This window comes from Coffea arabica, chromosome 7e, assembly GCF_036785885.1.
Source record: "Coffea arabica cultivar ET-39 chromosome 7e, Coffea Arabica ET-39 HiFi, whole genome shotgun sequence".
Lineage (NCBI taxonomy): Eukaryota > Viridiplantae > Streptophyta > Magnoliopsida > Gentianales > Rubiaceae > Coffea > Coffea arabica.
Window position 1 is genome coordinate 14,573,845 of NC_092323.1, and position 26,418 is coordinate 14,600,262.

The window sequence follows — 26,418 nt, forward strand, 5'->3', positions numbered from 1 at the left end:
GTAATCCTGAGTTGAAGAAGTTAGAAACGTTGCAGTTTTCTATTTTATGTGAATTATCATATTGGAGAAAGATAAAGACAAATCTTTGGTAGAACCTACGTGAATATACCCTCGTACTTGGGCTTGAATGTTTTGTTCATTGTTTTTATTGCATTTTCTGTAATTAGTTTAACCAAAAAGAAATTATGATAAATCAAAAAGAAGAGAAGAAAAGAAATTATATGCCCCCTCTTCAAAGAAACTGCTACTACTATTTAGAGACTCCATAATACCAACAAATAAAATTGGAGTAGTTGTCAAGTTTTATATCAACTAGTGCTTGAGGCACACCCTCACTCAGTGGCGGAGCCAGAAAAAATTTTCAGCGGGGGCAAAAACAACACTAAAATTTTTTTCCTACTCTTTTGTTAGTTTTTTAAGTAAAAAATATTCACCAATAAGTTAAAATGAAAAAAAAATTTTGAACTTATTTCAAATGGAATTTTGTGACCCACATATCCTTTTAGAATATTAGGTCATGAACCAATTTAAAATATCACGTAATTTTTTCACTTATTTCATAAAAAAATTTTGGGAGCACACTTGAGATAATATCAAAATTTTATACATATTATAGGAATTTAAGAGGGAGCAGTGAGGGCTAGTGCCCCCACCTTAAATCCGCCAGTGCCCTCACTTGTGTGCAGTTAATAAAAAACATATTTATCAAAATTATCTTCTTATGATATTTTTTTATTGGTTGAATCTTTTATAATGCAGATAATTATACAGAGAGATGATGGAAGTTGGGCAGATTACGTGGGAGTTGGCAGTTAGTGTGAAAAAGTTGATAACCTCAACAAATAACTAATACAAATAGCTATCTCCTAATTGGGGGAAAAGTTATTTTTAATAAATTGGAACAAACCTACCCTTGTCATTAAGGGTAGATTAGAAATTACAAAAAATGATATAATATGTTTGCACTACATAGTGATTCTCAAAACATTATATATTACATAGATGGATATTTAAGGGACAACTATTAAATTCGTATTCATTGAAGAAAATAATTATCTTCCCCATGTATTTGTTAATTGAGCTTAACAAGTATCTTGTTCAGTATAAATAAATTGATCCATGACAGTTGGAAAATGAATTTTTCCAGAGTCCGAATTTTAATGTTATAGTAAACATGACAAGACCACTCCCATCAAATCTATCTGTGATAGTATTCGACTCGATTTGAGAGGAGTAAGGGCATGAACAATTGTCAGACAGACAGACAAACAATCGTTTATAGATTAGTAGCCAACTTATAAATTTTTTGATGATAAATTTCTGTCTTATAACGGCATATAATTCTAACATTACTAACATATACGACCACTATGCTCAAATGTTCAAATATCACATCTTTGTTTCAATATTGATCGTAGAGTTTTTTTTATTTTTTGTAACCCGGAACATGTCCCAACCCGAGTCCTTAGGACCGAACCGGCACAACAAATCGTAGAGTTGTTTATACTCAATTACATTTTGTTCAAAAGGACTTGGACCATTAGCAGGTTGCACTTGCCCCAAATTCGACTTGAGAAGGCTAATGCTTTAACCCAAAAAAAAAAAAAAAAAAAGGTTGTGACAGCCATCATGTTTTGACAGAATTTCATCTTCAATGTGGGTTTTCATATGGGAGCTACAGATTGGACACCTAGCTCAATCCATGACCGCTCCAGTGGAGCCCAATCCAGTGTAATTTCATATTGGGTTTTCGTTTCTTGGGTGTAATTTTTCTCTGGAAACAACAATTTCTTACTTTATCTTACTTTTTTTTTAAGAAAAAATTTTCTCCTCTTGAAGGTACAAAAATAGTGTTCATATGGGCGTCTATGAGTCTCACAATAGTAGCCAATATAATGCAACAACAATTCAGGAAGTGCCAAATCTTTATCATCTATGTTGGGGCAAACAATGCTTGTGCTGGGCCAATTCTTTTTCATGAGTTTCTGGTCCATAATGAATCTTTAAGCCCAGATGATCGAGAATGTAGTAGGCTCTGCTTGGATTAGTACTTTTTTCTTGAAAACTGTTTTTGTTTTTGGAGTTTGCAGTAACATTCCGAAAAACAACTCAAAAAACACACATAATTTTAAATACAACTTACAAAAATAGAAAAATATGTAAAAAATTATCAAATAGTATCCCATTTTTCTTTTTTTCACCCAATAGCACCACCCAACACACAACACCACCCACTGCCACCATCATCTCTTTCTCCCAAATTCCACCAAAGAAAAACCCGCATCCATATGTCCACCATCTCCCAAGCTAAGTAAGTATTTCTTATACATTTTTTTAACGAGGAGAAGAGTAGAATTTAAGAAGCGAGAAATTGAACAAGAAACTACAATTTTCGAGGCTTCAACTTTCTGATATTACATTTTTTCCCATAGCTGATTTACTTTTTCACTCTTTTCTTTTTTTTTTTCCCTTGAAAAATGATTAACAACGTTGTAGTTACTATGCAACTTGTATGTAAATATGACAAAGTAAGTAATCATACATTTTATTATCTATTTTTTTTCCTACACGCCTTACATAAATCACAAACCCCCTAATTTCTTGTAGAGAAACCTAGCAATTTCATTCACAAATGTCTTAGTAATATTGTAATACTCTTCCCTCAAAAAAAAAAATATTGTAATATTATTTCTTTCTTCCTTTTTTTTGGGGGGGGGGGGGGGGGTCACATTCCTATGACCCATTTATTACCACACATACAATATACTCTTGGAGGCACAACTCTCCCTGCTGAAAAAGTCCACTGATAACTAGAGTTGGCAAGGTCACAAAAATGACAGGATGGAATCATTTGCTTGGGGGTGTTGAAGGCTTGGAAGGGGATTGTGCACCACAAATTCTGAGAAGAGTGATTTGCCAATGGGTGGCATTATCTATCTGTTGGGGCCTTCTAACCTCAGCATCTACTTCCTTCAGCCACAGAAAAAAGTAACAAGGGACAAATGCAAAATCATAAAAATATCTCTTTTCTTGTTTTTTGGTATTATTGGCATAATAGTAGTATCATGGTGTGAGGTATGTGAAACAAAAATGTAGATGAAAATATAAATTTGTGATTAAAAAAAAAGGTTTAAAGAACAATACATTTTTTTTCCCTAAATAATCACATGTCCAGTGGATTTAAGGAACAATGTTCTTTTTTTATTATTTCCTTTTTTTTATGTTATTATGGGAATAGCATATTTAAATGAATTTTATGCAATAAAGCATGGTGGCACTAGGTTTGATCATTTATCTTGCAAGTGATTGCATATTTAGTTGCATCCAACAAGTGCAAAATAGTTCAATTACTTAACAATATTATATTGATTTTGGGTAAAGATTATTTGCTTTTATCTCAATTTTCTTGGCACTTGTAACTACATTGGTGTCTTTTGGCTTATAAGAAAAAGTGGTCAATTCTTACTCCAACAATCTAAGATTACTTTTTAAGGAAACAAAATACACTTCTTGAACTTTTAAACTCAGATTCAATAAGAATCTTGGAGAAAATTTAAGTTTGTAATAGTAATTTACTAGTATTATTGATACTCTCCATTCATGAAACTTTGCTTAAAAGTATTTATCAAATATTCATTGATAACAAATTAACTACTCTAGGTTTGAATTAACTCATATTACTAATAAACATAACAAAAAGGCTTCCTAAGTTAATGCATACTTTAAAAAAATATCATGCATTATAAGCAAAATCAAAATATATTCCTGCCCCTTCTTCCCTTGTGGCTTCTTTAATCCCATTTATCTTTTCTTAAAAAAAAGTCTCTCTCTCTCTCTCTCTCTATATATATATATATATATATATATATATATATATATATATATATATAATTCTTTCATTTTTTCCTAATTTTACATGGAAAAGTAGAGTGTAGCAATTTTTATTAGCAAAATGTTGACTATTCATCCATTTCAAATTTCACAATTGTGGACAAGAAAAAACTCTCATTGCTAGTAATTCTTCCATTCTATTTTCTACCACTTGTTTAGGAAACTTAAAAAAAAAAGGGGAAAAAAACAAAAAAATTTGGAAAATGGAAAAATCCCCATTTCTTTCAGCCAGAGACAAAGATTGCTAGTGTCTCTCCTCATCACTTCACTTTGCTTTTGCTTCTGCTTCCATTTTTACCCTCAACACTCCCACAAAAATTTCTGAGAAGAAGAAGAAGAAGCAGGAGAAGAAGAGTTTCTCTCTTCCGAACTCTGAATTTCTGAGAGTTCCTAACAGAGAGAAACCCAAACAAGAAAATTACACACACTACACACACTAATTATACTTCGAGACCCCTTTACGTTTTCCTTCTATTCAAGAATCATGGATTTAGCTTCAAAACTCCAACTTATCGACCTAAGGTCCACTTTCCTCAGCGGAACCTCCCGGAGAGGCTTCGCTCTCCGCCCTCCCCACCTCCCTATGCTCCCTACAACAACTGCCACGACCCTCAAAACCACAACATTTCCTAAAAAGCAGCCTAAAATTTCAGCCAAATTACAGGCTGTGGCGGTGGAAACTGCTGAAACTGAGGTGAAAGATGAAATAGAGTCGCTTTTTACGGAGGATTCGGACACCCAATTGGATTCTAAGCGTGTAAATAAGCAGTCAAGTAGTGGGGCGTCTAGTGTTTCATCTGGGATTAGGCTGGAAAATGTTAGTAAGAGTTATAAGGGTGTGACTGTGTTGAAAGATGTGAATTGGGCGGTGAAAAAAGGCGAAAAGGTCGGATTGGTAGGCGTAAATGGAGCAGGGAAAACGACCCAATTGAGGATTATATCTGGTTTAGAGGAGCCTGACTCAGGGAATGTGATTAAGGCCAAGGCTAATATGAGAATTTCGTTTTTGAGTCAAGAATTTGAGGTATTGGGGACGCGAACAGTGAAGGAAGAGTTTATGAGCGCATTCAAGGAGGAAATGCAGGTTGCTGAGAGGTTGGAGAAGGTTCAGAAGGCTATAGAGAAGAGTGTGGATGATTTGGAGTTGATGGGAAGGCTGTTGGATGAGTTTGACTTGTTGCAGAGAAGAGCTCAGGCTGTAGACTTGGATGTGGTTGAGGTAAAGATTAATAAGTTGATTCCTGAACTTGGATTTGTTCCTGAGGATTCTGATAGGCTCGTGGCTTCATTTAGTAGTGGCTGGCAGATGAGGATGTCCCTTGGGAAGATTCTTTTGCAGGTAGACACCAATCTGTGGTGTATGTTTCTTGAGAAATGTTGATTTTGAGAATACGTTAAGTGGCAGTTAGGACTGAATATTACTCTTTTCTACAAAATGCGCTAACTTTGGAACTTATACTAATTAGCTGACTGATGCATTGGTCTCAGGATGATGGTCTGGCTTAGTTTGATCTGTGCTAGTTTATTTTGTATTTTGTCTGTTTAGTAATTGAAGAATTATTTTGAGGATAGAATTTAGTAGACTAGTTCAACTTAAATATATTTTTAATTCAAGGTGGCTACAATAATTACAATTTTGATGAATGTAACTAAATTTGAAACTAAATGTCATCTGAATGATATTGAAACTGCATTGTATTTGATTTTGTACTAAAGAAGTGCTTATGATCACTAAATAGATGCTCAATTGCAGGTAGGATGCTTTTTCGTTGGAGATGTGTTACTCCTACCTAATCTAAATCCAGTTTTGATAGGTTTAGTTATGTGTTGTACGTTGTGGCACTTATACTGAGCTTATTGCAAACACTTGCAGGACCCAGATTTGCTACTTTTGGATGAACCTACAAATCACCTTGATCTTGATACAATTGAGTGGCTTGAAGGTTATCTCCAGAAGCAAGATGTGCCAATGGTCATCATATCTCATGATAGGGCTTTCCTAGACCAGCTGTGTACCAAAATTGTGGAAACAGATATAGGTGTATCAAGGACGTATGATGGGAATTACTCTGATTATACTATTGCAAGGGCAGTTTGGATTGAAGCTCAGTTTGCAGCATGGGAGAAGCAACAGAAGGAAATTCAGCAGACAAAAGAGCTAATGAACAGGCTGAGTGCAGGAGCAAATGCAGGCCGTGCATCTACTGCTGAAAAGGTATGACGTTTGATTGAGAATCTTAATCTATATAAAGGACCTATATTCCTGTAGACCCATAATATGAAAACACTAGTTAAATCTTCTTAAGTGATGGTCAATTCCTTTTTACAGCTTCATTACTTTACAACTATAACTTGAGAGTCCTGCCTGGTAACCAATTTGGACACCAAAAGTCTGAAGTTTCCCCAAATCTTGATTCCTCTTACAGTTGTATGACTAAGATCAGATTCCTGTTGCATTTGATAGGACGTACATATGATTTTCCGGAAAACATCCCCAAAACCACAGAAGAAAGGAATCTGAAGAAAGAAATGAGAAGTAGAAAACAATTAGTGGTCCATGTGGCAGTTCTGCTACTGGTATAATTTGCTTCGCTATCATGTTATTGTAACATTTTATATCTTTTCTTAAAATGAAGTAAATGTCTTTCTTATTATAATTATTTTTTAGTATATTCTTGATGACAAGGCTTTTAGGTTTAATAATTCAAACTTCATTCATGTAATCCCTTATATTCTATATCTTTCATTAGCTCATTGATTGTGCCATTGTTTTGGCAAGAAATAATCTAGTAAATTCCTTTTAAGGAATGGCTTTAGAATGAATTCCTTATTTCTCTTTCCTCACCTTTTTTTTTTTAAAAAAAAAAAATTTGGTACTTCCTGTCCCTGGGTGGGATTTTGGAATAACAGAAGCTGGAGAAACTTCAGGATGAGGAACAAGTTGACAAACCTTTTATTCGGAAGCAAATGAAGATCAGGTTCCCTGAGCGTGGGAGAAGTGGGCGCTCTGTAGTGACGATAAAGAATCTGGAGTTTGCATATGGAGATAAGGTACTTGATGAACACCACCAAGGTTTATTTCTTTCAGTGTTTGTTCATATAGGCTGAGACAGTGTCATGAGATTTCATTTCTGACAGTTAAATGAATTTTCATGGGGCACCAAACAATTCAGTTCCCTATTTATACCTTAAAAGTATCTTAACATAATTTGCTTTAATTATTTGCCAGACACTATTTAAGAATGCCAATTTAACAATCGAAAGGGGAGAGAAAATTGCCATCATTGGCCCAAATGGATGTGGTAAAAGTACTTTGCTCAAATTAATTATGGGCCTACAGAAGCCAGATAGAGGTGAAGTGTTGCTTGGGGAGCACAATGTATTGCCAAACTACTTTGAGCAGAATCAGGTTGACACCCTTGTTATTGTTGCCCTTGAGAATATTTTGTTTATTAAACAGTAGTCCTGGTCTAGTGATGACCGGAATATTCAGAATGCTTGCTTATTACTATTTTTTTATATGGATGAATTTTGTTCATTTTTTAGGCTGAGGCTCTTGATTTAGATAAAACAGTGCTTGAAACAGTAGCAGAAGTTGCAGAGGACTGGAGGCTTGATGATATAAAGGGACTTCTTGGGCGTTGTAATTTCAAAGCTGATATGCTTGATAGGAAAGTTTCCTTCTTGAGTGGTGGTGAGAAGGTAAGGCAATCACATTTTATTGTGCATGACATGCATATTTGGATTTAAGCTAAAGCTCGCTCACGTTCTGAATTACTGGCTATATCTGTTTACTACAACTTTTTCCTTTCTCAATTAAATTAGTAGAAGTGGATTTTTGTAATAAAATCTTTCGTTCTTTTAATTGAGAGGAGTTTAATGTAATTTGGAACTTTAGGACTATGTCTTCTGGTCGAGTTGCCTTCATAAAAAATCCAACTGTGGGTGTGTTAAAATCATAATTGGAAGGCCTATTGGATATAACATGGGAAGAAAGATGATAAAGTGATGCAGCTATTGCCAAACTTCATTGTTTGAGCTGCTTTTGTTTATTATTCTATCATATGGTCTGGCACATAATTGAAATGCACTAAAAATTTTGAGCAATGAGCCATCCAGACTTACATTTCCCTGTTCTGTTTTTACGCTATTTTCTGATCTTTTTTCTCTTGAAAAATAGGTTGAAATATGCGCTTTAAAAGAGATTTCATATGTTGCAGGTGTTGTATGATAAGCAGATTGCACGATTTTGGGATACGTTCTTAATATTAGGGGTTACTGCCTCTGTTGTTTAGCATTTTTAATCCAGTCCCACTTGTTTCTTTAAGCTTGACCTTTTACTCCTGTGCTTTTGAACTAAAGGATAGGTGAATGTTGAAGAGTAGCAAGAGACACATGAAAATGCATGTTATTTTCACATATGGAAACAACCAAAGGGACAAAGCACATATGGATACTTCTACCAGAGAAGAATTCTCAGAGCACAGCTTGAGGTTTATTTGACTTGAAATAGTTAAATTTGAGAAACAGAAGTAGAGCAGAAAGATGGTGTTTAGGATATCCGAAGTATAATGACTTTAGGATATTAGAAAGTGAAAACTATAAAAATTTTTGTCTTTGCATCCTTTCTTAGTTGTCCTACCTTTGAATTTGACCTTTAAATTTGTGGAAAATTTGATAATTTCTGTTTTTAAACTTCAAGGTTCAGAATGAAACTTCTAAATCTTTACAAGCCCATCATAGCCATTTCTATTTGCCTGTTCTGAAGCAGTTTGTTATGGTTCAGTAGTTAATATTACGCAGTTTAAGCATTTGGCCTGTTTCTCTTTCAGGCTCGACTAGCATTTTGCAAGTTTATGGTGAAACCTTCAACCTTGCTTGTCCTGGATGAACCAACAAATCATTTGGATATACCTTCAAAAGAGATGCTTGAGGTTTGTGTGGGCTCATTTATTTCCAGGCATGAGTGTATACATCATAGCATAAAATGTATTTCATCTTCGTGACTATTTAACTGTATTTGTTCTATCAGGAGGCCATCAATGAGTACAAGGGAACTGTTATTACTGTATCTCATGATCGGTACTTCATAAAGCAAATTGTTAACAGAGTGTTGGAAGTGAAGGATGGTCATGTGCAAGACTATGTTGGAGATTACAACGTAAGTTTGATTCCTGTTTTAGCAGCAGTATGTTCAAATGAATATATGACTGAAAACTAAGCATCACTAACCTCTGCAATTACATCACATTTGTATTTCAACCAGACAATACTATGAGCCTTTGACTTTGACAGACCATATAAACACATTGCGTGTGGATTTATATTGCATTTTTACATGTAGACAAAATTTTAGAACTTCAAGTTTGAACTTGCAGCTTTTCGGTTAGAATCAAAACTTCAAACCTTGATGTGGTTCAATCATGAAGGATTTTTTCCTAATCTGTTAATTGACTGTGCTTTAAGTAGGATTGAGTTTGACCTGAACTTGAGGTTCGGTCGAAATAGGTTGGGCAACTTTTTCATGTCTAGGCCTTTGTGATATATGTCATTCAAAAAGGGCTCTTTTCATTACCATTTACCAATCACATCATTCTTCATTTGCAGTATTATTTAGAGAAGAACCTTGAAGCAAGGAAGAGAGAGCTTGAGCGCGAGGCAGAACTCGAGGAGAAGTCCCCAAAGGCAAAGGCCAAATCAAAGATGTCAAAGGTAAGGTCACGTGTAGTAAGTCACAAGTGTAAGAATTGCGATCTCTATACATTTGTATGACTCATCACCATTGAAAGAACTAAACTTTCTATTCGTGGCCAACAGGCAGAAAAGGAAGCTAGGAAGAAGCAGAAAATGCAGTCATTTCAAGCTGCTAAACAAAAGTCTAAAGGGTTGAAGAATGCTAAAAGATGGAACTGAATAGTTTTAGTTACTTACCACAGTGCTGATCCAAAACCTATACTTTGTACAAAGCCTGGTAGAGGATGCATAGCTTCTTGTCCATCTGAATATACAAATTAAATAGAAATAGGTCATGTGATTTGCTATGATCTGGCAGGCTATAGCTTCTTATAGGAGGCCATGAAAAGAAAATACAAGGTTCTTTGATCAAATTATCATTCTATTAGCTGCAGAGTTCTCCATCCAACACCCCCCTCCCTCCTCCTGCTCCTACTCCCTCCCTCCCTCCTTTTTTTGGCAGTGAAAGTATTGCAAGCATTTTTGTTCTCTGCAAGCCATAGCTATTAAAGGCTCTCCAAATAAAGCCATTTGTGTATGATGTTACCAACTTATCTATGGAACAAAGGAAAGTAAGAACCACCGGTCTTTGGGCTGGTGGTCACCATCAATGCATTAAGGTTTCGTGAGGTGGGAGGCAAGGGTTCAAACCTTGTCTCCCATCAATTTATCACAATTAAATGTGGCCTTGTTTAAAAAATTCAGATGGGTGTGCACCCGTCTGATTTACCACACCTGTCTCGTCCAGTGATGGTTCAGTTTTTAGCATAAGAAGCCTCCGCAGGATGGATATGGGGTTTTGATGTTGAAATAATTAAAAGGGAGATGGGCATCATCATTCCAAAAATCAAGTAATTAAAAATTACAATGAGCAATGTAGAATTTCACAGATTGAATAGACGTAAATTAACCACCATCCACACAACAATTCAGGCAGCGTGCCTTCAATTGGTCCAACCATCAAAGGATGATAGCTTGTAGTTTGCAAAAAATTAGGGGAAATACTCACATCTTATTAATTTTGAACTTTTATTTGGTGTTTAAGATGCTCTTATTAAGATGGGTAATGACATATTCATCATTGGATTAATAGATAGTAAAATAATAGTCTAGAGTAATTAAGCAAAACAGACACAAGTGTATAAACTCGGCCAAAAAAATTGATGTCCTTAAAAGAATTACTACATGAAAAGAAATTACTTGGCAAAAAAATAATTGGAAATGGTGCGTTAACCATCTCTTTACTATTAATTTCGTAAGAAAAGGAAAAGGTATAGGACTCAATTAATACAATCTTACAATTGATGTCCTTAGCGCCAAATAAGCAAAAATTGCCTTCTCTCTTAATTTGCCCAGTTAGCTTGTCCTTTCCCAACAATTTTCCGAAAATCAAATTATTGGGCTATTTTAACCGCCGATTCTGCATAAACCCCGCCTCAATTGTGAAAAGCCAGCTCTCTCCGACGGCGCCGTTTTAGCTGAGAATAAGGTCCCTTCTCTTCTCTCTGCATCTTCATTTTATCTTGGTTTGTATGTTTTGAGGTATGAGAGCTTGAAATTGTTTTGCTTATGCTTTTTAGCTTTATCTTCACCAGAAAAACTGTCTTTTTTTTTCTTTCTTTTTTAGCTTTTCAATTTTGGTTTTGTGTTTGTTTTTGTGAATTTTCTACAGCAAGAAGATTTTTTATTGGTATTGATAAAAGACTATAAAAAAAAAGAAAGAAAAAGAGAATCTTTACTGAGTTGGTTTCTAACTTAATTTTTTTGGGTAGTTAAGATTATTATGCTGGCACTTTTCTGTTAAAGGGCCATCACAAAATTAGATTTCGTCCGGAACTAGTGAAAAAGAAAGATGTTTTAGTATGTTGGTTTTGGTTATGTATAAAGGGCCTTCACAAAATTTAATTTTGTCAAGAATTAGTGAAAAAGAAAGATATCTGGAGTTGTTGGTAAAAGGTTATCACTGAATCAGGTTTTGTGAAAAAATGGCTGAGTTTCAGTTGCTTATTCTTTGTCCTCTATTGCAATGAAGCAGTCAACGAATGATAAAATGCTTCCGTCTTAGAGCGTGTACAGCTTATGTCAGCGTTTTTTGTTTTCTATTTGGCTATAGATAACCCGATGGAAGAAGTTATATTGGGAATGCCAGGACCTTGGGCCGATGATAATTATGAAGTGGCTGACCATTATACAACCAAAATTGGAGGACTTCCTGTAAGATAGTTTGTTTGATTTTGAGAATTAGACTTATTTTCAAGGAAGTTCTTGCTGTGTTTTTATTATTGTTTTTTGTCTGAACAGGACTGGCCAATTCCTGATATTGGTATTAAGCCTGAACTGCTAATATGTCCATCATGTAAAAGCAATCTCTGTCTTCTTGCACAGGTTTTTGAATAGTTTGCCCTTTTTTTGGTGGATAACAATCAGCTCAAAGTTTGAGTCAAAGTGCTTTCTTTTTTCTGGGTTTTGTGTTTCTTATCTTACTCAGGTTTATGCTCCGATTTCGAGCGAGAGTTTGACACTTGAAGAACGTGTTATTTACATTTTTGGTTGTGTAATGCTGCAATGTGGGAGCAATCCTTCAAGGTTTAATGGTTCTGGCTTACTAGATTCCTATTAAGATCTCGAAGTTGGATTGACCAGAGTTATTCTTGTTCTTGGTCTTCTTTGTTTTTACTTTTATGGTTCTTTTGTATGTAGTTGGAGAGCTCTTCGAGTACAGAAGTCAGTCAGTAGTGAAGATCCATTTGTACACAGTAATGATGTTGCCCCTTTTCCGTCGTCTTCTGTTTCAGCTGTTAAAAATGATTGGCAGCAAGACTTGTGGACATTCGAGTCTAGAGAGGATGATGATGGTGGAAACGGTGATGACTTAGATCTAGAGGACTTAAGTAGGGCATTTTCTGAAGCTGCAAGTTTGTCTTCCAATTCAAAGAAACAAAGTTGTGATCCTGAGGCTAGTCTGAAGCCTTCATCTACAGATGAGAAATCTAAAGCTAATGATAAACGATTTCCTGGTATAGCTTGTGGGTGTGTTTGGAAGAATATTTCGAATGCATTTTTTACAACATGCAGATTATTGTTTTGAAGTTTATCTCAGAATGTGTATGTGTGCATATCTGTAAGTTGAAACTCCTGCATTTCAAAAAAAAGGTACCTGTGCCAAGATAACCAGATTGAAGTGCAAATCTGATCCTTCTGAGCAGCAATCCCCCTGTTCAGTTAGTATCTATTCTTGAATGAAAGAGAATGGGGAGGTGGTGAGTTCTTGGGCCAGGATAGCATTTTCCATGAGTTGTTATGATTCCTGCTGTAATATCCTGCCGAAGTCCTAATCCAATCTAAAAGCATGTCGTCTCTAAGCTTTTCTACCACAAAAAAAGGAATCAATACTTGGCCATTTTTTATGAATTGTAAACCTCACAATCATCTGGACTATTAGCCTTTTAGTTAGCTCATTTGTTTATTTCAAAATTCAGTTTCAGTGTAATACTATAAGGCTGAATTGTTTATTTTGTAACAATGTGATTTGTGCTAAAATGATAGTCTCAATCTGCATAATCCATTCCTAGCTGTGAGTTTCTCTGCAGGATATTTTTCCATGTTTTGCTAGAAAGTCTTTTGAAAGATTTTAATTTTTTTAATGTTTTTTATTGCAGTTTTGCCTTGCTTCTACATATATGCACAGGAGGAGAAATTTACAAAGGAGGTCACTTCCTTGTGGTCAAAATATGGCTCACTGTCTGTGAATGGGAACGAAAGTGATCTTGATGATCATACACCGGAAGAGAGATGGGAAGAGGAGAAGTATGAATATGATAAAGCCTTGAATGCCGATAGGACTTACCTCAAGTTCAAGAAACGTATTGATGCATATCCAGAGCAATGCTTCAGGTGAAGTTGTCAGGGTTCTTGACCTTAGAAGTGGAAGTGATGCTTTTCACCTTCCTGTGTACTTATAGTTGATTGGCAGGCTCTGAACCCAGATTATTGTTTCAGTACTTTTAGAAGCTCCTGTTTTGGCTGTGAAAGGCAATTTTTATTTTGGGAAAAAAAGGGGGGGGAGGGGGTTTATGGGGCAATGTACGGTCTGTCGCTATTAAGAAGATGTTTTGACTGGTAGCTGAACTTTTTGATCCTTAGAGACCAAGTGAGGAGATATTCTAGTAAGAGTTACAGATATATATCATGAGGGGAATGAGTTAAAGTCCGTATTATTTGGTTGAAGTTCTGATTTGAGAGCTTTATTATCATGTCACGGATAAAGGTCAACAAAAACTTATCGACACTCAAGTTTTTGGACTTCTTCATGCAAAGTAGAAGCAAAGTGTAGAGATTCTCTCATTTAATTTATTTCATTTTTCAACTGTTATTATCTTCTTCAACTCATAGTAAGTGTGCTTTATATGGATTAACCACGTATCTTGTAGTAGCTAGTTTCATCATTCCTTTCTCTTAGGATACAACTAGAATACTTGGTAGGACTTTTGGACTCTGCCCAATTCTGAAGTTCTGCAATGTCAATGCTTTCAGATATTCATATGGTGGGAGGCCACTAGTGGCCTTTATGGATAAGGAAGGTGCTGGCACATGCTGCCTCTGTGGTGGGTCAAGGCAATACGAGATGCAGCTGATGCCGCCATTGTTATATTTTCTACAGAAAGCAACCAGTAAACAACCCAACATTTCTTTGGAGAGCTGGAACTGGATGACTCTGATCATCTATACCTGTTCTAAGGTGACTCTAACCGTACAAAATACTGTGCTGAAATTGGATGCAAATATTTTCCTCATATTGATATGGCTAATTATCTACCATGACTGTGAACCACCAACAACATTGATTGTGAATTAGAGAAACAGGGTACCATTGCAACTTGAAAATCTGATGGCTCTTTGAAAGCCCGTCATAATTTTATTATCCAGAGTAAATGTTTATGTATAAGAAAGACATGCGACTTTCCAATGATTGTGTTTTTACTATGAAACTGCTCAAATTATTCAGAAGGTTTTGTCGGAGAGAATAATGAAAAGTAAGTCAATCTTCAATAACACTGGAAGTGTTTGGATACCCCAATTATCCCAAATAATATTTCGCTTGCATCATAGACACATTTTTCAACCCACCTTTTTATATTTCCAACCACCTTTTTATCTCACATACATCACATCACAAAAAGTGCTACAGTAATTATTCCAAATAATATTTCAAATAATACACTATTCAAACAAACCTAGTACTATTATCACATATAGTTTCGAAGCAACTATGAAGGTGGCCTAAACTGGCTGCTAAATGTTTGAAGTCATTCTTAACTCCATTTCATTGGATGATCCTCTTTAACCTCAGTAACCTTGTCACTGTTCCCCTAGGATTTGTAGGCTCTTAGCCATCCACTTCTTATAGGATAGTCCTCAACAACTCATCCCCAATTACTCTTCGTTCGTACTCCTCATGGCTTGCAGCTATGGGCTAATTTGTATATATGTGGTTCCAAGTATGCTTTGTCTTGTTCATCTGCATATTCATCTAATATCACGATCCTTGTTCCTTTTAGAGCTGTGCAGAGTCTATCCATCTGGATAAGCCCAACAATCACGGCTGGGTTGTAGCAGAGGAAGCTGTTGTTGTACAGTTGGAGTAACATTATACCTCAAAGTTGTACTTATGGGCGTGCATTTTGTTTTTTAGTTCCCCATTTTTGAGCGATTGACTTCATCATTTTGTGTTTTTTTCATTTAGATGATGAGCATAGAATCGTTAGTTTTCTTTTGGTCGTGTTCTTTCTTTCTTTCTTTCTTTTACAAGTAGCTATAGAATGGGGGAAAGAATGAGGCAAAGTTTTTGCTGCTCGGAGGAGCATAGCAGCAAAAGGAATTTGGTCAGCAATTGGAGCCTCCACACTTCAGTCCCCAAATAATTCAGGGGCTGTTTAATGCGGAGATTGTACCATATGCTCGAGCTTTTGAACTGTTAAAACAAGTTCCGGTACTTTACTTAATTTGATTGATGTATACAAATTGATATTATCATGGCAGATTCCTCTAGCTAGCCAAATTGCAAAGGTTTGAAGTAGTTAAACATTAGACTACATTTTCTTCTTCAGATGAACAAGAAAATTGTTCAAAATAAGATGAAAGCATAATTGATTTGAAAATCCAACAATTACTTCCCAATTTAAGCTCTGTCTCGTCTTTGGCACCCAAGATCAATGTAGAATTTACATGAGCACGATATGCCAGTGGCATTTACCACCGACCTTTCTGTCCTAGATAGATGTTGCTGCTCAAACTTCTTCTACTCAAATTTCTTGACCAGAGATAAGTCATTCAGCATCTTCTCAATAGCATCGTCATCAAGGGCACGGCCTCTATTCTGTAAGAAGAAACATGAAACATTCATTATCAAGATGAAGATTAAAGACGCTAGCAGCAAACTCCAAAGTATTACAGACTGAAAGAGGCAACAGCTAGATGGCTAAAGAACAAACATCTGCAACAGTAACATCCCTTTTGTGGCATAGTTAATGTCGGGGATATAACAAAGTTCCATTGGTGGCTTATCCGCTATGAGACAGTTCAAGAAAAACTTAGGAATGTCGAATATTAGCATGACCATCCACTTTTACCAAACTAGCAATACCATCAAACAAATGCTGGAGCATTGAAAGCATAAAACATTCTTTTATCAAAGCCTTTGACCACAAGAATCAAACTGATGAAAGTGTTGAGTTGTTATTGGCTTCTCCAACTTATTTATACACACTTGTTGGTTGTATTTTCCATAAAAATAAAACTACACTTGACACGGTTAGTGAACCACACTGGTACCTTGATTGATGGGACCATAGCAATAGCTTCCTCAACAGTCTCTGGGCAAAGATTACCAAGTACACAAAGCTGCAGAAGACAAGGAATTAATGGCACTTTTAAGGTTCCTTTCAACAAATGAAGAGAGACATGTTGCATTTGTTGGATACTTACCTCAAATTCAGCAAGCTGGTATCTGCTAAGAATCCTGATATTTGACTAAGGAAGATGACAATCAAAAAGGCTTTTTTTTTTGTTTTTGTTGTTTTTTTTGGGGGGGGGGGGGGGGGGGGGGGGGTTTCCAAGTTCAAATAACAAATTTTACCAAGTCCTATTGAAAATATAGCTAGTTGTCTCCTATTAGACCAATAAGGAGGAGGCATGATCCTATTTCTTTTACAGTGGCTAAAACTAGCAAAGGACATGGAAAAAGATGTGATAAGCACAATCCAGATAAACCATTGACATGAAATCAGAAGAGAAGTCATCAGTTGTTCTATTTAATGGAAATATCTGAAAAGCCACAGCAACTACAAAGATCATATATTGGTTACTAACAAATAATAAGAACAATAGTTGAGTGACAACCCACAAGGCTTTATGCCGAGCACTGACTCAATGAAGAGGAAAATCACATTGTCAATGTAAGAGTAAACTATTGCTAATTCCACACTAACATAACAAATTCTGCAACAAACATGATGATGTGAAAGATTATCTATGAGCCTATACTTAAATCTAGACGTTTATAAAACTGTCAACATGCTTATTCATTTTGTTGAAGCAATGAAGCACCAATTTATGTCGGTTAAGTTTATAAAGGAAGATGTGAACAATTATCAAGGCTAGGAACCACATACTAGATATTGCCAGGCATCTCTTCTTAAGCTTAGTAATTCAAGCTTTTCTTTCTTTGTTTATTATTGACTATCACAAAATGACTCATCCGAACTCCTACTGATAGAAATCAGGATTTAATCATTATACCACACTACATGTCCTCATTATCTGTCCAACTAATCACAAGATATATAACTTTATATGCATGAAATACGGAGTCCAGGAAACAAAAGAAAGAGCTTTGTTGTCTAAGGATACTCTCGGACTTGTCTGACAGAATCAGGATTCTTGTAGCGGCTGAAACGCTTCACATACTGCAGAGACTTCTCAAATACTCTGAAACAAGTAAAAACCATAGTACATTAAGACATTTTTCTTTAAAAAGTTACAAGTTGAAATGCAAGATGCACTCAATCTCATGTTCATCAAAAGACATGACAGAGAGATGATTTTACCCGCCTACAGGTAAAATTAGTATAAACTACATGCGGAGGTCTGCATCTTAAACTACAGAAAATTTTCCTTGATATCTTTTTAAAGACATTGATCGAATAATCGCAAAAGGCGATTCAAATTATAAGAGAAAACAATCTAAGTTGTTCATAGAGAAAAATATCAACTTTTATCTCCCATCCATATCCAGAAGTTGGATAAAAAGAAGTAGACAGCCAGATGAAATACTTACTGAGACATTTGATTCATTGGATCCTCCGACATCTGCTGAAGCTGCTCATACTTATGTTCAAGAATTAAGGAAACTTCACAATTCATCAAACACTTGGCCTTCAAAAATTCTGCAAAACCAGCAAGGAAGAAGAATCATTTAGTAAATGAATGCTTTTGTATACCAAGAAATATGAAATGAAAACATTTGATCAGAGGATTAATAGAATTAATTTTTTTAAGCTGTATGAACAAACAAAGTAAACACCTAGCTCATCTTGAAAACTATGATGAACAAGATAATCCAAAATAATTAATTTGCCCATTTGGGGAGTCTGCAACAGTTTACTAAATCAATAAAATGTGCAGTAGAATGAAATTAAACAGTCTTGTGTTACAGCGAGAAGTGTTAGCCTTTTAGTTATCCCTCCGAAAGCAGATAATGCATAAAATCCAGTTACTGCTTTTGTTTTTAATGAGAAGGCGATAATGGTCATGCATTCAGTAACTAACTTAGGTAGAAGCTTGAGCATTACAACCTGCAGACATATTCTGGTGTGGCGAACAGATGCACCAAAGTATTACAGCAGTCATTCAAAACCAAAATCACAATTTAAAAGTTCAACCATGAAAACTCATAATTTCAAAAATCACCAGTATCATAGCAATTTGCTTTGACGCTCAGCGTATTATGCAGGAAAGCACCAAGCGAAGTGCCAAACGCTGTGTCCTTCCTGACGACATTGAAACTTCCATTAAAGCAACAGTGTTTCGCTTTTCCTAAAGTTTTTGCATACAACATCTTAAAGGCTTCTGAGACTACCAACACATCATTTTCTTGAGAAACTGAAACTCAAATCTCTATATCAAGACAAAAAAGGATCAGAAAATAGTTTCTCAAAAAATGTCAGCCCAAAACTTTGCAACTCCAGAGACGTGCACTGCTTAAGGCCATCTTTCTGAAAGTCCACCAAAAGTCAGATAAAAAAAACCTCATATCATCAAACATCAAGATCGGGTTTTTGACATTTCACTACGTCTTGATGAATTTGAAATATGAAAAGCTCCATCCTCTTTGGAAACTTAATACTTATAATGGCACCCCACATAATGAACTATTTGATGTATCCTTCCCTGTCCAGTATCAGCAGATTAAAACAGCCGAAGAGACCCGCATGTAGTTCATTTTACTCCTATTCAAAACACCGTTAACATTAAATAAGAATTATCACAAGCATCACCCTCTTTTAAAACTTCAATTGGCACACTGCCACAAGGGGAAACAAGCATGAAGAACTTCTGTCATTCAAGCACTCCAAATACCATTGTGCAACCTAATTTCCTTCCATAGCCTCTCTTCTGAAAACTTTGGAATTGTCAGTAAACTACAAAAAACAGTGGCAAAAAGTTCAGGATCTCCCTTTTGCTCCAGCGTTTCAATATCGCTGGTCTCCCGTAAGTTACTCTACTAAGTCAAATCTATTACAGCTTCTCTACATGCAACCAAATCTTCTCTCTACCTCATTAAGTATACTTGTTTATTAAACTCCTGACATCAAAGGTTTCTCAAGCATCTTATAAACAATTCTATGTATTATGTGCATCTCACTAGCTCTGACCAACATGTCCTCTTACATTTGCTAACTCTATTATTGACTCACTTATATAAAAGCTGGTGATTCTTGAAGCAACAACATCAGTCGTGCAAAATAACACAAACAGCATAAATAAAACATTCCAATGCAGCTGAAAGAATGACTGACCACATCAGGTTCAATTCAGAAGAAAATGATGCAAGTCAAACTCGATAAAAGATCAACCACCCTATTTTGTCATTCGAACAATTTGAACGGCTTATCCCCTGATATAAAGGAACCATAATTTGTGCAAGGAAATTTCTTCTTAAAACTTCGATAAATTCATAACACCAATAGCTAAGCAAGATATCATCTTTTACACATTAGAACAACAACAACAAATCATAAAATCGTATTAGGAAGTGTGATTACCATCACCAATCTTGAGCTCAGCGGCGTTCTCTTCCTCTTCTCCCGACATATTTAGCCCAAGTTAAACTAACCTATATCAAAACAAAACTTCACCGTTAGCTAAAAATATCTCTAAAAATTGCAAGAAAGTAATAAACAACAGTTCATTAGTATTTGCAGATAAAAAAAAATCGAAAACCTGAGCAAAAAAAAGATTCTTTAATACATATATATATCGACAAGAACTAATGGACACACATAAAATCCATTATCATTGTACTGAAACTACAAATTTAGCACTAATATCTGACTAGATGAAAAGGGTTTTGAGGGAAACGAAAAGGGGTGATTCTGGGACAGTTTCTTGGAGCTGCCGTGACCTTAATTTGTCGGGTATTGTGGGAGAGGGAACCTTGGAGTAAAGGGTTTTGATGCAGAACTTTGATGGGGAGAATCAGCTCGTCTTGGAGAAGAAGGGGAATAAAGGGTGGGTGTAATTCGGTGATTTAGCCAACTTCCGTTGGCCCATAAATTTAAAAATATTCTAAACTTAGCCTCAGGATTCATAAGATTGTCCCAGACCACCCCTTCAATTTTTTTTTGATAGTTAACCCTTCAAAAAAAAAAAATTCATAAAAAATGAACCAATTTAAGAGCTTGATGGACAAATAGGCCAAATCAATACATTCGGTATAGCTATTACGATTCGAGTAAATCTTATATACGCTTTCAGTGCATATATTATTATATACTGTTACCGTTAGATTCACGATGCATGTATAGAAGTTGGATTTCAAATTCAAATTTTATATTTTGCATAATTATTATTCGTCCAAAATTAATATTGTGTACACTATCAATATATCCGTAAGGTTTAATATATTAACTAAACAATTAAATTGATTATCTTCTTAGGTCAAGTTTATCATGTGCAAGAAAATAGACATTCAATTCAAAACCAATTAACAACTAATAATGAATAAAAAATATTCAAAATTTTTATTAACTTGTTAAGAAGGCCATTTGAAACTGATATAGACTTTTTGTCATTCAAAAGGAATAATAACACAACATTCTTTGTTAAATACATGTAACGAAAACAACCCATCTTCTGGCGTACCTTAATTCCGACTTGGGCTTTTAATGGGTTTCAGTCAACCCGAGTTCACCCCAATCGTGTTGAAACAAATTGGGCTGAATCTTGTAATTATTGGGTTGGGTTGTGTTTGAACTCAAAATAAAGCCCAATTAAATTATGGGTCGAGTTTGGATTTAATAGACTTAACTCAGCCTAACCGATTAAGTAGATAAGTACACATTTTTATTGACAATAATTTTTTTGGATTTTTTTTTTCGAAAAGGGGAAAGGATATTAGAATTCAGAATTGAAAGTTTTGAATTCTCAACCTTAGTCAGTAAAACTAGAGCCTCAATTGATGTATATTATTTAATAATTATATGTACTGTAACATACATAATTTATAATTTATCTATAATGATAAAATAAAATAAATATTATATGCATATTATGGATTAATTATGAGTTTGAACCAAATCTAAATTAGACCTAAAGTTCTAATATGTTTATGAGTCAGAGTTTGGACTTCTCAATGCCTTGCTCACAAGATTCCATTGACACCACTAATTGCTGCTTTGGTAGATTATAAATTTATAACAAAGCAACATACTCTTCTTATATATGTACAACGATGTAGGAGGGAATGCTACCTTAACTAGGTGAGGCAAGGCAGAAAGCAAAACCAAGAGAAAGAAATTCACGATCATCTCTCTTAGCAAGTTTCAGAGAAATCTTACAGAACATATTTAAGGAAAGAAGACAACTAAAAATCCTAAAACTAACAATTAAGTTTCGCTCAAATATGGCTCCGTTCCTTTCTTTTTTACTTTCCTTCAATCAAAGTATGCTTAAAGTACCAAAAAAGTGAGATAAAAGAAAGTGAGACCAACCACTGCCCCTGTGACTGCAACGGATCTTATGTCTCACTTCCTATACCACTCTCTGTCCCATTTTTTTTTATTATATTACTATTTCTCCTTCACAAACATCATGTTTTATTTCTTTTTTATTTTCTTAAAATCTAATAACTATTAACTGAGCAATACACAAAATTTAGCAAACTCAAAAAATCAAAATGCATAAAAAATGAGTTTTCTAATGAATTTTTGACTGTATTTTTTAATTTTTTTATTATACATTGCTTTTTTAAGGTTGTTTTATTTATTTATTTTTACTCAGTTAATAGTTATTGGATCCTAAGGTAACAAAAAAAAAACTAAAATATGATATTTATGAAGGAGAGATAGTAATCTAATAAAAAGTGTGACAGAAATTGATACAGGAAGTGGGACAGAAGATCCGTTGTACCCTGTGCAAGTTTTGTTGACGATAAGAAATCTGGGAGAAAGTGGGAAGTTAGTGATGCACGTTAAGTTGTACGTATAAATCATCGAAACATGATCCCATTTTTAGTTAAACTGATCTAGATTTCATGTAGAGCAAGTCTAAGAGATTCACTCAAACTGAGCTGTGTGTCCGACCTCTAATGATGATCCATACAAATATTACAAAATCTTTGTAAACACATCCCATCTTTAGTACCTCTGACCTCATTCACATAAATAGACATGTGAACAAAATGGCAACAGATTCTCAGTTTCACTTCTTCTACCATTTTCTATTCCAATATCTATTAGATCGTTATATATTCTTCATGAACATCCTATTTTAATTCTTTTTCTTGTCTCTTTAACTTCTAAAGCTACTAACACAATAAAAGATCATAGACTAAAAAACAAAATTCAACTAAAAAAATGTGTTTTTAATGAATATTCTTTTTTTTGTTGTACATTATTATCAAGTCTATTTTTTCTTTTGTATTCTACCCTATAAGTAATAGTTGAAACTTAAAGGGATAAGAAAAAGAATTAAAATGAGACGTTCATGAAAAATATATGGCAATTTGATTAAATAGATGTTGGAATAGGAAATAGTATAGGAAGCAGGATAGAAGATTCTCTACAAAATAGAACGTTGTGCCAAATAAAATACTATCAAAATTTAATAAAAGAAGGCAAACAAACCTATATAAGGTTTTAATAAAAGCGGGGCAAAAAGGGTATGTCACACTATGCTCTTTGGTAGCATCACACTCTTAGTTTGCCCTTGAAGGGTTCGTGGTTTTTTTCTTAATCACTAGCTTCATGTAAGGTAAAAATGCAGCTTAAATCAGATATGTTGTTATTTTTTGATATCCTTCTTCCCTCATCCATCATCTTCTTCTTACACTCATCAGTTGGCTGTACCCTTCTCTCACTTTTATTCTGATTTTCCGACATCCTCTTATTCCTGCTTTTCTTCTCTTAGCGGATCCTAGTTTATGTAAATAAATTTCATGAATCAAATGATGATAGAAAATGGTTAATTTTGTCAAAGCACTTAGGATTAAACTGGAAATAGTCTGCCATTGACCAATTAATGGCAAAGAAAAAACAACGCTTATAGTTTCATGTATCCAAAATGACTTGAGTTTATTCAATATTTATTAGGTCAATGTCAGCCATATCAACCTCAAGAACAGGCTATGTCGTAGGTAGGGGTGAAAAATGATTGCAGAAGAATGTCCCATGGGGGTGCTAGGGAGAGGGGGTGGTGGTATCAGGTACGAGGAAGGGAATCAAGAAGGACGATGGTAGTTAAGGATGTTCTGCAGTTCTTCAATAATCTCATCATTTAGTTCCCTTATGTAAGAGCACAGCATACTCAAGTTACAAGAACTGAAAACATATGACCTAAATATGTTTCTGACTCTACTTGATAAGTAGTTATCAGAAAAACGATTGGACATTCACATAATTGTCATTTTATCTTTTTACACACACACACACACACGCGTACATAAGTTAAAAAAAAATTTGGCAAAGAAAGGTCATGATTATGCAATAAACGACAATAAAAGAGAAAAAAGGGATTAGCCCCTCGGGGTCAGCTCAGCCGGTGGGGTATTTCTCGTGGGGCACGGTTCGAGTCTGGCTTCACATATCGCCTGGGTGCTCTTGGAGGGCGAAGTACTCCAGGTTCAGGAAGATTAGTCTGACAAAACTGAGATACTTCCTGGATTGATAAAAAAAAAAAAAAAAAGAGAAAAAAGGGATCAAGTGGTCAGGTATTGTAAATTAAATTTGAGCTTTTGTATCTTATTTATAGCTACAATCAAATGAATTAATAACCTTTTTAGTTTTCCACAGTAGTAATTTTTATTTTTACCAATACCTTAGATTGATGGGATCCTCAGCCATCCTTTTGACGTGACATGTTCTCAAATCTCAAAACCTGCCATGTGATGGGCTATTATATCTGTGGCTCCATACTACACGCGTGTGTTGGGTTGGAGACAGGGACGGTTATTAGATAAATCGTCCTGAACAGTATAATATTTATTAAATATTTTATAATTTTAGATTAATTATTTGTATATTTTTATGATAGAAGCGTGATATTTTATTATTGTTTATATGAATTATATATATAATAATTATATTTTTATTGTGAAATTTTACAAGTGATTCGAATTATATTCTAATCAAATTAAAAAATTATTACATCATTCAGTGCGGTTGTTGTCCTCCGTGCTCCTGATCCCAGGGGACCATGCCAGCAAACTCCCAGCTCAGACTCGTTCAAACGGCAGATTCCGATGAGAAAGAGACAAATTATTGCAATTACTGCACATTACCGATCAATTCCAGAGCTGGTCTTTTCCAGCACAAGTTTAATGCGATCAAGTGATCTTGGCCCAAGAAAATTACCGTTTCCAAAAAAAAAAAAAAAGATCTTGGCCCAAGATGTTCATGCTTTTAATCTGACTTGCCCTTATCTAACACACTATTTGTAGCTTTTTCCAAATCAATAAGGGTCATAAAAAAGCCAATAAATGGAAAAAATCTAAAACTAAAGAGAGATTTTAATTGGAATAAGGGAAAAACAATGGTTTTTATTCGAACAAACAGAAGAAGGCTTTTGTAGTTAAGCTTTTGTGGTAGATATAGAATATTTATTACCTTATTCATAAAGAACAAGGAAATAGGAGCTGAGTTTATGGCTTTTCATGCTCGAAGATGAATCAACAATTTTAGAGATTATTTTCAAGTGTCCTCAACAAACAGTCTATTACTCATCCATCCACATTGATGGATGCAATTTTTTTTTTTGAGGAAGATCAATTTAGTTGATTTTAGAAATTCAGTTACAATTCCAAAATTTTTTAATTAATAGTTTAAGGGTCTGTCTAACGTGTACCAATTGGGCACTTTTTAAGATGTAACTCAGGTGTTAATTTTTTTGAACAGTAAACTTAATTAAGAAAAGTGTATAAATATAAGGACAGATAATAATTGTTACTTTGTTAGTGTGTGTATTCACATAGTAGATAGGTATGCTTAAAGTGTATTAACGAGTGTTTATTGGACGCCGTTAAAAAAATTCTTAGTTTAATTTTGGTTGGCTCACCAAATGTCCAAGAGTCGGTAATGGAACTAGGCACATAATGAAAGTCGAAGCTAATCCATGTTGGCCCAATGATCTTTATGGTGTTGAATGTGTTGATTATGAATGTTCATCATTATGTTGCCAAATTAGGATTGCATTTGAAATTGTGGGGCAATATTTGTTCTCTTTCAAAGTAGTATTTATTGGAGTTTGTTCTTACTTCTTAATCAAGAGGATGAATAAGTCAATCTATTAATTAGATAAGCTTCCATTTGGAATTAAATATTCCAAAAATTGCTTTTAGAAATTTGTCAAACATGTCCATTTTGTACTACATTTTTGTATTATATATAGTCACATCCAAAAAAAAAAAAAAAGTTACAATGATATCTTTCTCAATATTCATCAGCAAAAGTCTATTAGATAATTGACTCTTATTAGGGTACTCCATGTCTCCCTAGATAGTAACTAATGTACCTATGTATATATTGGGTGGTGATTATTATATCTTTTCACCTTCAAAACTATTTAACCCTAAAAGAGAAAAATTCCAATATCCAATGGTAGGGGGAGGCAGCAATCTTCATTTTTTTTAAGTGTTTTTAACTTTGTAACCTGAGAAATTCTCCACTTTACGGGCAAGATAAAGACCAAAGTGAATTATTAAAAAAAAAAGAAATTGTATGCCAAATGTTGTTTTAGATAATTATTAAAAAAAAAAAAAATTCTATGCTAGTTTTGTTTTATGTCTGGCTCCAATGTTGTTATAGAGGAAGGACCATCTATTCTTCACAAGGTAAATATAAGTTGAAATGTTGGAACAGGTTCAAATTATCAATTAATTTGAGTTCCATTAAAAATTTTATTTCTTCTTTCAGAGGTGATTTAGCTCCAAACCTCCCCCAACAGAAAATTCTAACAGCAAACTTTAATGAAGCTACACATCTAAATTAAAAAAATAAAGTTCTGTTAGTGGATAAAGCAGAA

The 26,418-nt window shown here is 34.7% G+C and overlaps 3 protein-coding genes across 6 annotated transcripts; 2 read left to right on the forward strand and 1 right to left on the reverse strand.

The window, feature by feature from the left end:
* The first annotated feature begins 4,134 nt into the window (after positions 1-4,134).
* Positions 4,135-10,012, forward strand: LOC140011119 (ABC transporter F family member 5-like). Its single transcript, XM_072059372.1, has 9 exons — positions 4,135-5,230; positions 5,765-6,106; positions 6,802-6,942; positions 7,121-7,300; positions 7,438-7,593; positions 8,724-8,825; positions 8,924-9,052; positions 9,499-9,603; positions 9,709-10,012. The coding sequence occupies exons 1-9, from the start codon at positions 4,376-4,378 to the stop codon at positions 9,802-9,804; spliced, it is 2,106 nt and encodes a 701-aa protein (XP_071915473.1). The 5' UTR covers positions 4,135-4,375; the 3' UTR covers positions 9,805-10,012.
* Positions 10,013-10,954: 942 nt separating this feature from the next.
* On the forward strand, positions 10,955-15,662 carry LOC140004519 (probable 20S rRNA accumulation protein 4). Of its 2 annotated transcripts, XM_072059373.1 has the most exons (8): positions 10,955-11,113; positions 11,738-11,838; positions 11,926-12,009; positions 12,113-12,210; positions 12,325-12,641; positions 13,284-13,518; positions 14,158-14,362; positions 15,183-15,662. In XM_072059373.1, the coding sequence occupies exons 2-8, from the start codon at positions 11,746-11,748 to the stop codon at positions 15,267-15,269; spliced, it is 1,119 nt and encodes a 372-aa protein (XP_071915474.1). In that variant the 5' UTR covers positions 10,955-11,113; positions 11,738-11,745; the 3' UTR covers positions 15,270-15,662. The 2 variants fall into 2 exon arrangements, with proteins under 2 accessions (XP_071915474.1, XP_071915475.1); XM_072059374.1 differs by lacking the exon at positions 12,113-12,210 and having other exon boundaries at positions 11,926-11,980; positions 12,420-12,641.
* Positions 15,663-15,698: 36 nt separating this feature from the next.
* Positions 15,699-20,461, reverse strand: LOC140004527 (DNA-directed RNA polymerase II subunit 4). Of its 3 annotated transcripts, none has more exons than XM_072059375.1 (7): positions 20,306-20,461; positions 19,947-20,017; positions 17,960-18,068; positions 17,533-17,610; positions 16,609-16,642; positions 16,456-16,524; positions 15,699-16,000 (listed from the first exon to the last, which is right to left on the reverse strand). In XM_072059375.1, the coding sequence occupies exons 2-7, from the start codon at positions 19,993-19,995 to the stop codon at positions 15,923-15,925; spliced, it is 417 nt and encodes a 138-aa protein (XP_071915476.1). In that variant the 5' UTR covers positions 19,996-20,017; positions 20,306-20,461; the 3' UTR covers positions 15,699-15,922. The 3 variants fall into 3 exon arrangements, with proteins under 3 accessions (XP_071915476.1, XP_071915477.1, XP_071915478.1); XM_072059376.1 differs by having other exon boundaries at positions 20,338-20,460; XM_072059377.1 differs by having other exon boundaries at positions 20,125-20,436.
* Between the last annotated feature and the right edge of the window lie 5,957 nt (positions 20,462-26,418).